The 12613-nt window shown below is 41.9% G+C and overlaps 1 protein-coding gene across 3 annotated transcripts in view; it reads left to right on the top strand.

Annotated features, from left to right (window-relative positions):
• The window catches only part of tmem255a (transmembrane protein 255A), a 91494-nt gene that overhangs the window by 46018 nt on the left and 32863 nt on the right, over positions 1-12613 (top strand). For all 3 annotated transcript variants that reach the window (XM_070882818.1, XM_070882820.1, XM_070882819.1), the window contains exon 6: positions 3561-3649. In XM_070882818.1, the coding sequence (XP_070738919.1) occupies positions 3561-3649 (89 nt within the window). The remainder of the gene's footprint in view (positions 1-3560; positions 3650-12613) is intronic.

The raw sequence follows: 12613 nt of genomic DNA on the forward strand, positions 1-12613 counted from the left end.
CTTATCACTCAAAAATCCGTACATATTCAATAACTCAGCCTCCACAGCTCTCTGGGGCAGAGAATTCCATTGATTTACAACCCTGTGAGAAAAGAAATTCCTCCTCATCTCAGTTTTAAATGAGCGGTCCCTTATTCTGAGACTATGCCCCTAGTTTTAGTTTCCCCTTTGAGTGGAAATATCCTCTCTGCATCCACCTTGTCGAGCCCCTTTGTTATCTTATATGTTTCGATAAGATCACCTCTCATTCTTCTAAACTCCAATGAGTATAGGCTCAACCTATCTTCATAAGTCAACCCCCTCATCTCCAGAATTAACCAAGTGAACCTTCTCTGAACTGTCTCCAATGCAAGTATATCCTTCCTTAAATACGGAGACCAAAACTGTACACAGTACTCCAGTTGTGGCCTCACCAATACCCTGTACAGTTGTAGCAGGATGTCTCTGCTTTTATACTCTGTCCTCCTTGCAATAAAGGCCAACATTCCATTTGACTTCGTGATTACTTACTGTAGCTGCATACTCACTTTTTGTATTTCATGCACAAGGACCCCCAGGTCCCTCTTTACTGCAGCACTCTGCAATTTTTCTCCATTTAAATTATAATTTGCTTTTCTATTTTTTCTGCCAAAGTGGATAACCTCACATTTTCCCACACTATACTCCATTTTCCAAATTTTTGCCCAATCACTTAGCCTGTCTATATCCTTTTGCAGATTTCTTGTGTCCTCCTCACAATTCACTCTCCCACCCATCTTTGTATCATCAGCAAACTTGGCTACATTACACTCGGTCCCTTCATCCAAGTCATTAATATAGATTGTAAATAGTTGAGGCCCCTGCACCAATCCCTGTGGCACCCCATTAGTTACTGTCTGCCAACCGGAAAATGACCCATTTATCCCGAGACTCTGTTTTCTGCTAGTTAGCCAATCCTCAATCCATGAAAATATATTGCCCCCAACCCTGTGAACTTTTATCTTGTGCAGTAACATCTTATGTGGCACCTTATCGAATGCCTTCTGGAAATCCAAATACACCACATCCACTGGTTTCCACCTTATCCACCCTGTTCGTTATATCCTCAAAGAACTCCAGCAAATTTGTCATATGATTTCCATTTCATAAAATCATGCTGACTCTGCTTGATTGAATCATGCTTTTCCAAATGTCCTGCTACTACTTCCTTAATAATGGACTCCAGCATTTTCCCAACCACAGATGTTAGGCTAACTGGTCTATAGTTTCCTGCTTTCTCTCTGCCTCCTTTTTTAAATAGGGCGTTATATTTGTGGTTTTCAAATCCGCTGCGACCTCCCCAGAATCCAGGGAATTTTGGTTGATTTACAACCAATGCATCCACTATCTCTGCTTGCATCCTAGGGTCTTAAAAGAAGTGGCTGCAATCAGGTCTAGGGGACTTGTCTGCCTTTAGTCCCATTATTTTACTGAGTACTACTTCATTAGTGATAGTGATTGTATTAAGGTCCTCCCTCCCTATAGCCCTTTGATTATCCACTATTGGAACGTTTTTAGTGCCTTCTGTCATGAAGACCGTTACAAAATATTTGTTCATAGTCTCTGCCATTTCCCTGTTCCTCATTATTAATTCCCCAGTCTCATCCTCTAAGGGACCAACATTTACTTTAGCCACTCTTTTCCTTTTTATGTACCTGTAGAAACTCTGTTTGTATATTTCGTGCAAGTTTGCTTTCTTAATCTATCTTCCCCCTCTCATTTTTTTAGTTCTTTGCTGGCTTTTAAAAGTTTCCCAATCCTCTGGCCTCCCACTAGTCTTGCCATTTTGTATGCCCTTGTTTTCAATTTGATACCATCCCTTAGTTCCTTAATTAGCCACGGATGGTTATCCCTTCTCTTACAGTCTTTCCTTCTCATTGGAATATATTTTTGTTAAGAGTTATGAAATATCTCCTTAAATGTCTGCCACTGCTTATCAACCGTCCCACACTTTAATCTATTTTCCCAGTCCACTTTTGCCAACTCTGTCTTCATAACTTTGTAGTCTCCTTTATTTAAGCTTAGGACACTGGTTTGAGTTCCAACTTTCTCACCCTTCAACTGAATTTAAAATTCAACCATGCTTTTGTCACTCATTCCTAGAGGATCCTTTACTAGGAGATTGTTTATTAATCCTGTCTCATTACACAGTACCAGATCTAAGATAGCCTGCTCCCTGGTTGGTTCTGCAATGTACTGCTCAAGGAAACTATCCCGGATACACTCTATGAACAACTCCTCAAGGCTACCCTGGCCAATTTGCTTTGTCCAATCAATATGAAGGTTAAAATCACCCATGATTATTGCTGTTCCTTTTTTTACAAGCCTCCATTATTTCTTAATTTATACTCCATCCAACAGTGTAGCTATTGTTAGGGGGCCTATAGACTATGTCCACCAGCAACTTTTTCCCCTTATCATTCCTTATCTCCACCCAAACTGATTCAACATCTTGATCTTCTGAGCCAATATTGTTTCTCACTAATGCACTGATCCTTTATTAACAGAGCTACCCCACCTTCTTTTCCTTTCTGTCTGTCCTTCCGAATTGTCAAATACCATATTACATATTAAAAGTTTTATATCAATAGAATTAGCCTCTGTTTCTTTCTTCTTTTAACTTCATTATAAATGCCTTATGGCACACTTTGAGATTGTATCCCTTCTATTATATTTCAGATGTAGTATGTAAAATAAAGCAAATTTAGTTAATTGAAATGTATTGTATTCCTTCATAGACACCTTATTACAAATTACTTCTAATACCTTGTGCATATAAGTTGTTAGCTTAAATGTTTACTCACTAATTAATTACCAATTTCTGGTCAATAAACTAGCCCACAGAATGAAGTGAAAACTGGCATTAGGGAATTTATTTAAAGAAACAAGTTCCAACATGTACTGACGTTGTGACCTGTAAAAGTGTGGAACTACTCAGTCCTGTTCAAAACAAATATGGAATATATAAACTTCCTTTGAACTAATTTACTATTGAAATAGTGGAGTTGTTACCAGCGTTCCCTCGAAACTGCCCACACATTCTAATGTTAGTGTGAAACTCTGGCCATGTAGCCCCTTAAAGGGACCATGCATCCAAATAAGAATTCGGCGGAACATTGGCTGCTACTGTTAGTGTCAGGAGGTCAGTATATTTAGATAGATGCAAATCTGCTGCTTTTTTAAAGCATGTTCGCCTTTAAAGGTGGGCAACTGAAAAGGGAAAAATACATAAGTCATATAGCATTTAACAAAACCGCCAAAATACTTTGGGCTCAAAGTGTACAGGTTTTGTGTATTACACAACTTGGCAGAAAGAAATTATTTATACAAAGCAAAATACTGCGGATGCTGGAATCTGAAATAAAAACAAAAAAATGCTGGAAATCTCAGCGGGTCAGGCAGCATCTGTGGCATTATTTATGTTTGTCGATAAATGTCTGATAGGTTCACTTGCTCTGTTTGGGTTCTTTTCTTTCAGGTTAAGTACAGAAATAAAGTTTTATTGCTTATTGTCTGGTGACGGGATTTATTTTTTCCATTAGGTGACGTGTCCAGGTCAGTCACGTGGTCCCTGCATTCTGAAAATAAAGAGCAATACCTGCTACTGTTGTGACCTTTATAAATGTGGCAGGTGGGTTTCACTTCAACCTCTCCATTTGTACATTTTGAAGTAATGTTTGCTTTGATGTGAGTTAACTATTCTTTTCTTTTTCAGTCTACATCAGTAGAAGTACATACTATTGGGGGTTGTACCAAATCTATTCATCCATCACCCCTGTGCTTGCTGACCTTCATCGACTAAGCCTCGATTTTAAAATTCTCATCCTTGTTTTCAAATCCCTCCATGCCCTCGTCCCTCCCCTATCTCTAGAATCTCCTCCAGCCTGGAGATCTCTGCGCTCCTTTATTCTGGCCTCTTGTGCATCCCCAATTTCCTTTGCTCCACCATTGGCGACCATGCCTTCAGATGCCTTGACCCTAAGCTCTCAAAATTCCCTCATTAAACCTCTCCGCCTTTCTTTCCTCCTTGAAATCACTCCTAAAAACGTATCTCTTTGACCAAGCTTTTGGTCATCTCTTTATGTGGCTCGTAATGTTCCCCCTTATTTTTGGGGGGGGGGCGAGCAGCCCCTTTAACAGTGCATGCATGGTCTTTGCATTTAAAAGCTGGAGAGCTGGCTGCATGGCTGCGCAGCTTAAAGGGAACATTGGTGACTCGTTTTCAAATGCTGTTTGATAACGCTCCTGTGAAGCGTCTTGAGAAGTTTTATTACGTTAAAGGCACTATATAAATGCAAGTTGTTGTAGCCAAGGTCCCAAAAATACAGTACCTTGTACCAATATTTTCATAACCCACCCTATTCATTTTCTTAAGGAATCTACTATAAAACATATATTAGGCAATGACTATTGGTCAGATATGTCATTGTTAATCACATTTGTAATATTGCAGTTCCTCTGATGTAATCCAATGTATTTTCAGAATCTATTATTAAAATGAGTAATCCCGTTCTGCTTCATGGAGCAATGCTTTCAAATTCAAATAGCACTGCAAATTTTTCACACAAAAAAAAACTTGTATACGCCTTAAAGTGTAGGAGATTGGTGCCGACAGCACCCTAGTTCATGAAAAAACTTCTGATGATCGAGCAAAATTGGGATACTTGCTCATTTAAGTGAATTGATCGGATGTGAAATTGAGCACTTAGATTTTAAAAGAAAGAAAAACTAGCATTTATATAGCGCCTTTCATAACCACCGGATGTCTCCAAGCGCTTTACAGCCAATAAAGTACTTTTGGAATGTAGTCACTATTGTAATGTAGGAAATGCGGCAGCTAACTTGCGCACAGCAAGCTCCCACAAACAATAATGACCAGATAATCTATTTCTGTTATATTGATTAAGGGATAAATATTGTCCAGGACACCGGGGATAACTCCCCTGCTCTTCTTCGAAATAGTGCCATGGGATCTTTTATGTCCACCTGAGAGAGCAGACGGGGCCTCGGTTTAACATCTCATCCGAAAGACGGCACCTCCGACAGTGCAGCACTCCTTCAGCACTGCACTGGAGTGTCAGCCTAGATTCTGCTTAAATCAGACGTCTAAAATGAAAGAGCAATGTTTTAAGGTGCCACTCTATTTATATAAAATAAACTATTACTTATATATAAATGTTATTTGATTAATTTTCCGATGAAAACACTTTGTTTTTAAATGCCCACTTTGCAGCGTCACTTCACTCCTTGCCCACATTATTGATCCCAATCAATGGCTTCTTGTTGGAGCCATTTGCTTTGCATGTAATTTGAGTCGAGCCCACAGTCTCCACTTTTATCTGTCACTGTATTTGAGCTGTAGCTTTGGTCAACTGGTGTGGAGCAGGCCTCATCTTTATATGCAGACCATATTTTGTTATTTCTGAGAGTTCGACAGGGAACCCTTTGTATTTTACCGTCTAGATCCCATATTGATGATCTCACGGTAAAGATCAATTGCTTAGCTTTGGAGATGCGGCTATTTATACATTGCTCAAAGGAGCTTTTGTTGCGACAAGAATGGCGTGAATTATTTGGGAGTTTTTGCCAAGACGAGGGGTGACACGAGGCTGTGGGTTCAATCCCCACAATAGGAATTGAGCACATAATTTAAGCTGACACTTCGGTGCAATAATGAGGAAGTGCTGAAAATGGCAAAAGCTAACATGCTAAACTGACTGACCGAAGATCCCATTGCAATATATAAAGAAGAATTCTTCTAGTGTCCTAGCTGAGATTTATCTCTCTACCTATCAAAAAATGATTAACTAGTTATTATATTATTGCTGTACACAAATTGGCTGCTGTATTGGCCTACATAATAATGGTGACTACACTTGCAAAATAATTCATTGAGAAGTCTTTTGGGACATCCAGAGGATGTAAAAAGCAGTATATAAAGCACACTCTCTGCCTCTTCCTCTCCAATCTCTACTTGAAAATTGTTATTACTGATTTGTTTTGCAATATAGATTTGTTTTTTTATGTACACTGGATGAGGAAAGGCCATCAAGCCCATATGCACTCGTCCCACTTCTTCTTGAACTCATCCCTGTATCCCCATCTTTAATTCTCCCTCCCTGCCCCATCTCTACTCAGCCCCATGTTTTCAAACAATCCATCCAGCTGAATGCCTTTAATAGCTTTAAAGATCTGAATCAGATTGATGTCTACACTCCTGGCAAAGACATGAAGTCCCCAAACCCAAGGCATGAAGTCTAATTCTATAACTCAGTGCACTTACACATCCTCTGCTCTTCTCTAAACCAGAGCTAATATGTCCTTCTTGATGTGGGGGTGGGTGGTGAGGGGGAGAGACAGAGGGTGCTCCAGATGAAGCCTCAGTAAATCCTATGATTAATGTGATCCCAGTTTTATACTGAACAATACTGCCCAGTACCCTTCTAGCTTTGGCTGCCTGGCATTGAGCTTTGAACCTTCAGGGGCAGTCCAGGATCACTCCCAAGTATCTCTCCATTACAAACTTTTTAACTTGCACCCATTCATTATACTCTATCTTTGAATTCTGCACACCTCGGTGCAAAGATTTAGTACATGTATTTAGAGCAGAAACCTGCACACTTATCTACATTGAACCATATTTGCCACTTTTGGACCCACTTGCCCAATCTGTCCAGTTCTACTTGTATTCTATTTCATCTTCTAAAGCACTTCTACAGCACAATTTCATATCATCTATAAACTTATAGATCCGGCTCATCATGTCCGTGCCGGCTCTTTGAAAGAACTATCCAATTAGTCCCATTCCTCACAGCCGTGCAAATATTTCCCCTTCACTGATTTATCCAGTTCCCTTTTGAAAGTTACTATTGAATCAGTTTCTACCACCCTATCAGGCAGCACGTTCCAGATCACAACAACTCTCCACGTAAAAAAAAAAAATTCTCCTATTCTCACCTCTGGTTCTTTTGCCAATTACTTTAACTCTGTTTTCTGGTTACTGACCCTTCTGCCACTGGAAACAGTTTCTCTTTATTTACTCAATCAAAATCAAAATCAAAATCATTCATGATTTTGAACACCTCTTTCAAATCTCTCCTTGATCTTCTCTGCTCTAAGGAGGACAACCCCATCTTCTCCAATCTCCACGTAACTGAAGTCCTGCATCCCTGGTACCATTCAAGTAAATCTCTTCTCCATCCTCTCCATGACCTTGACATCCTTCCTAAAGTTTAGTGCTGAGTACTGGACACAATACTCCAGCTGGGGCCTAACCAGTGATTATGGGATAACGTCTATGCTTTTGTACTCTATGCCTCTATTAATAAAACCAGGGATCCCATATGCTTTTTTAACCGCCTTCTCAACTTGTCCTGCCACCTTCAAAGATTTTTGTACATACACCCCCAGGTGTTTCTGTTCCTGCACCCCCTTTAAAATTGTATCCTTTCGTTTATGTTGCCTCTCCTAATTTTTCCTACTAAAATACATACACTTCGCCGCATTAAATTGCATCTGCCATGTGTCTGCCCATTTAACCAGTCTGTCTATGGCCTCCTGAAGTCTGTTACACTCCTCGCAGCTTACTATATTTCTGAGTTTTGTGTCATCTGTAAACTTTGTAATTATGCACTATACCCAAGTCCAGGTCATTAATGTTTATCAAAAAGAGCAGTTGCCCTAGGGGAATACCACTGTGTATTCCGCCCTCCATTCTGAAAAACAACTGCTACTTTCTGCTTTCTGTCTTAGAAAATGTTGTATCCATGCAGCCACTGTCCCTTTTAATCCCATGGCCTTCAATTTTGCTAACATGTCTATTATGCGTACTTTATCAAACAACTTTTTGAAAGTCCATATACACATCTACCGCACTACCTTCATCAACCTTCTCCGTTACTTCATCAGAGAACTCAATCAAGTTAGTCAAATGTGATTTCCCTTTTACAAATTCATGCTGGCTGTCATTTATTAACCCATATTCTTCCACGTGACAATTAATTTTGTTCTGGATTATTGGGCCCAAGTTTCGGGTGGAGTTGCTCCAATTTTTTTTGAGCAACTAGTTTAGTTTGGAGTATCTTAGAAATCGCAATTCTCGGCATTTAGTTACTCTAGTTCTAGTGAGCTAGTTTAGTTTCGTTTTAGTTCAGTTTTCTTTTCCAAAAGGGGGTGTGTCCAGCCACTTGGGCCTGTTTTGCAAATTTAGGCAGTGAAAATTTACTCCAAATTAACTTAGAATGGAGTAAGTGTCCACTTTGTAAGTTCTGAAAAACCTTACCTAGAGTTAAGTTCAGTGCAGGCACAGCCAGAGACGGGGGTTGGGAAGCATTAAACACAAAGGGCTAAAGCATTAAACACATCACTTAAAATGGCCTAAAACTTCTGCATTGATACAACAACATTAAAGAAGCATAAGTACATTTAAAGCACCAAGCACTAAACGAAGCACAAAAAGTAATAAGCAATTAATTAACAAATTTAAAAAATAGAAGGAACCCTGCATCTAAAGCACCAAGACCAAAATAATAAGCAACCAATCAATAACAAGTAAAAAATAGAAGTCCTACCTTTATGTGAAGGAAAGGTGTTTCTGTCAGCCTCTGTGTTTCTGTCCATGTCTCTCCCTTTGTGCCTCTGTCAGTCTCTCTCTTTGTGCCTCTGTCAGTCTCGCTCTCTGTGTCAGTGTGTGTCTCTCGCTGTCTCTGTCAGTGTGTCTCTGTGTTTGTGACAGAGAGGGGGGGCAGGAGGGCAGGGAACGGCTGAACAGGAGGGCGGGGGAGGGGGGCTGAACAGAGCCTGAACATGGGGGCTGAACAGGAGGCCCTGTAGATTTGTTACAGCTAGACTTTCATTCAAAATTCTTGCCTGTATTCCAATAATTCTACGTAAATTTCCTGAGATTGACAGTTTACTATTATAGTCTACATGAAATAATAAATGGATAAACTGTGCCAAATATTTTGGTTCTGGCTACAAGTAATACATGTTCACTTTGACAATTGACTAGACCAAAATCCATTAAATAATACATTTGCCCCAAACTTTTCAAAAATCAAGATTCAAAGTTATAAAGCCATTGGCTTCTGCCCAGACAACCAGTCTTATTAAGAACACAACAATGCTAAACAGCATCATATACACAAAACACATTGCCAGAGAAGTAAACTACTCCCAGCCATATTCAGTAGTTTTACCCATGTGTTACCTGACCGTAGGAGGCTGAACGCGGTGGGGGCTGAACTGCAGAGCGTCGGGCTGCAAGGCGCTACTGCTCTAGCGCACATGTGCAGAGGTCCCGGCACTGTTTTCAGCGCGGGGACCTGGCACCGCCCCACACCCCTTGTGCAACGCTACGCCGAGCCCGAAGACGTCCTGAGGAGCTCGGAGAGTTAGCAGGTAAGTTTTTATTCCAGAAAGTCGGCGCACCTTATGGAGGTGCACCGTTTTTACAGGGGGCGGAAACTTGGGCTCAAAGTTCCCCACCACCACCGTTGGGCTGACTAGCCTCTAGCTGCTGGGTTTATCCCTCACCTTGTTTTGAACGGGTGTAACATTTTCAATCCTCCAGTTCTCTGGCACCACCCCCATAACTAAGGAAGATTGTGGCCAGAGCCTCTGCTTTCTCCACCCTTACTTCCCTCAATAACCTAGGATGCATTCCATCCAGACTAGGTGACTTTTCTACTTTGCATGCAACCAACCTTTTCAGTACCTCCTCTTTATCTATTTCTATCCTATCCAATTTCTCCAGTACCTCCTCCTTTACTGTGACATTGGCAGCATCTTCTTTAGTGAAGACAGATGCAATTTAGTAACCGTGCTTTCTGTGTTCTGCTCCAGATTGTTAATGAACAGGCGGTGACCTGGCACAGATCTTTGGTGCACCCCACTAGTGACCAGACCCTATTGGGGAAACACTCCCATTTAAAACCACCTCTGGCTGATTTGCAATCCATCTGATTATATCCCCCTTAACACCATTGATCTTAATTTTAGCATAACATCCCTCATCAGGCACTTTGTAGAAAAACCTTTTTAGAAATACAAGTAGGTGACATTTACATCCCAAATTAATCTTCATTAATTTGGAATCCAGGGGCAATATTTTAAAAAGGTAGAATGATAGCTTCTCACAGGTTATTGATATGGAGAAGGATATTGCCTTCTAAAAGCTGCTAATCTACACGTAAATTTTTTTAAAACAGTCCTGTGTTAAGTGCTGCTTTTATCGTTTCTATGTATACATTTTGCTGTATTTGAGGTCTTACAGAAAACTCTGCTCACTAATTATGGTAAACCAGATCCCAGTTTTACCACCTTATCTTGTGTATGATTTTAGTACAATATGTACAGTAGAAACAAGCAAAACACCGGTGGGGGAATCTGGGAGAAACGTGGACTCCGGGAAAGGTCCGATCAGGATATCGGACTGCTGTAGATAAGACTGGCTCCTTCCGTTGTGAATGTGCAAGAACTGGTGGATTTGTTGACGTAGGGTAACCAGGCAGTGAGAGTGGCTGAATTGGATTGTGCAAAAGGCAGGAGATGAATTGCAAACAGGCCGGCAGGCTCGTTAACCCTGCTTCTTTCAGCATGCCTGTACAGTAATATATTTATTCTGATGAGGGAGCCAAATAACCGCAGGTAACACATGCAGGAAAAGGATTAAAAACTCTGCAATTTTTCCCAAGCCCTCCTGAAGGTAACGGAGTGAAAATTCTAATATATCAATTTCTCAATGTATAATATGCTATTCAACCCTGACCAGTATGCTTGCTGGCTATTCCAGCTCAAAAACTCTCTGGAAAGTAAATGGCCATTTTTTGGGGAGGAAGAAAATAGCAAGTTGGTTTCCGGGAAGCATGGAACTTGCTTTGTTCCCAGTACCATTTTTCAGGCTTTCCAGGAAGACAGGTGAAGAGGATCTTCCTTCTGCTGTGCTGCTGTCTTATTACATAGAGCAAAATTAATAACATTTCAAAAAGGGGATTGTGTACAATGAAATTTAACAAATAATAGATCTTTTTTACTTTTCTACGCCACAGTGAGAGTGCAACAACTTCCTATTTCCTTTCTCCCCTATGCTCGCTGACCTCTCTGTTCTTGGCCAGCAGTAGGGTAGGGCCTTCGGTGCTTGGGTCGTAGGTGGTCTTGACAGCGCTGAAGAATCCACGCACGTTGTGGTTGTCGGCTAACTGCTGGATCTCCTGCGCTTTTTGCACCCGCCATCTGTTTTCTAGGTTGCGGGTTTTTCGTTGGACCTCGGCCTTCAGCCGTCTGTAGAGCTGCTTTCTCGCTCTCGAGTTGGGTTGCTGTTTTAAATTCAGAAATGGCTTGCACTTGCGGATAATTAATTCCTGGATCTCCTGGTCGTTCTCGTCAAACCAGTCTTGGTGTTTCCTGGTCGAGTGACTGAGCATCTCTACGCAGGTGCTGATTATGGAGGCCTTGAGGGCAGACCAGGCGCTGTGGGCACCCTGGGTCATTGAGGGTCGCCAGGTTGGGAGTGAGGCGCTGGCTGAATAGGGTTTTCTTATCAGGGTCCTTGAGTGCCTCTGCATTGATTTTCTGTGGCATTATTTCTGTTGCCGTCGCTACAACTACAAGAGAAATGCAGGGAACAGCACCAAGCCTTGTACATGGCCTTCTTTGACCTCACAAAGGCCTTTGACACCATCAACCATGAGGGATTATGGAGTGTCTTCCTCCGTTTCGGCTGCCCTCAAACGTTTGTCACCAACCTCCGTCTGCTCCAAGATGACATGCAAGCCATGATCCTGATCAATGGATCCACCAACGATCCAATCCACGTCTGGATCGGGATCAAGCAGGGCTGCATCATCGCACCAACGTTCTTTTCGATCTTCCTTGCTGCAATACTTCATCTCACCCTTAGTAAGCTCCCCATTGAAGTGGAGCTAAATTATAGAACAAATGGGAATCTGTTCAACCTGCCCCGCCTCCAGGCCAGATCCAAGGTCGTACCATCCTGTCATTGAACTACAGTACGCAGATGACGCTTGCGTCTGCGCACACTCGGAAGCCACACTCCAAGCCATCGTCACACCTTCACCGAGGCGTACGAGAGCATAAGCCTTGTGCTAAACACCCGTAAAACAAAGGTCCTCTACCAACCTGACCCCGGCACACAGCAGTGCCACGCGCCCCCTCCACGCCCCCCCCCCGATTATCAAAACCCACAATAAGGCCTTGGCCAATGTGGACCACTTTCTATACCTTGGGAGCCTACTGTCAGCAAGAGTGGTCATTGATGATGAGGTCCAACACCGCCTTCAATGCGCCAGCGCAGCCTTCAGTCACCTGAGGAAGAGTGTGTTTGAAGACCAGGACCTCAAATCTGGCACCAAGCTTATAGTCTACAGGGCAGTAGTGATACCCGCCCTCCTGTATGGCTCACAGACGTCGACTATATACAGCAGGCACCTCAAAGCACTGGAGAAGTACCACCAGCACTGCCTCTGCAAGATCCTGCAAATCCACTGGCAGGATAGATGCACCAACGTCCGTGTTCTCACTCGGGCCAACATCCCCAGCATAGAGCGTGGTCAATGCTTCGATCAGCTCAGTTGGG

Source organism: Pristiophorus japonicus, chromosome 6 (genome assembly GCF_044704955.1).
Source record: "Pristiophorus japonicus isolate sPriJap1 chromosome 6, sPriJap1.hap1, whole genome shotgun sequence".
NCBI lineage: Eukaryota > Metazoa > Chordata > Chondrichthyes > Pristiophoridae > Pristiophorus > Pristiophorus japonicus.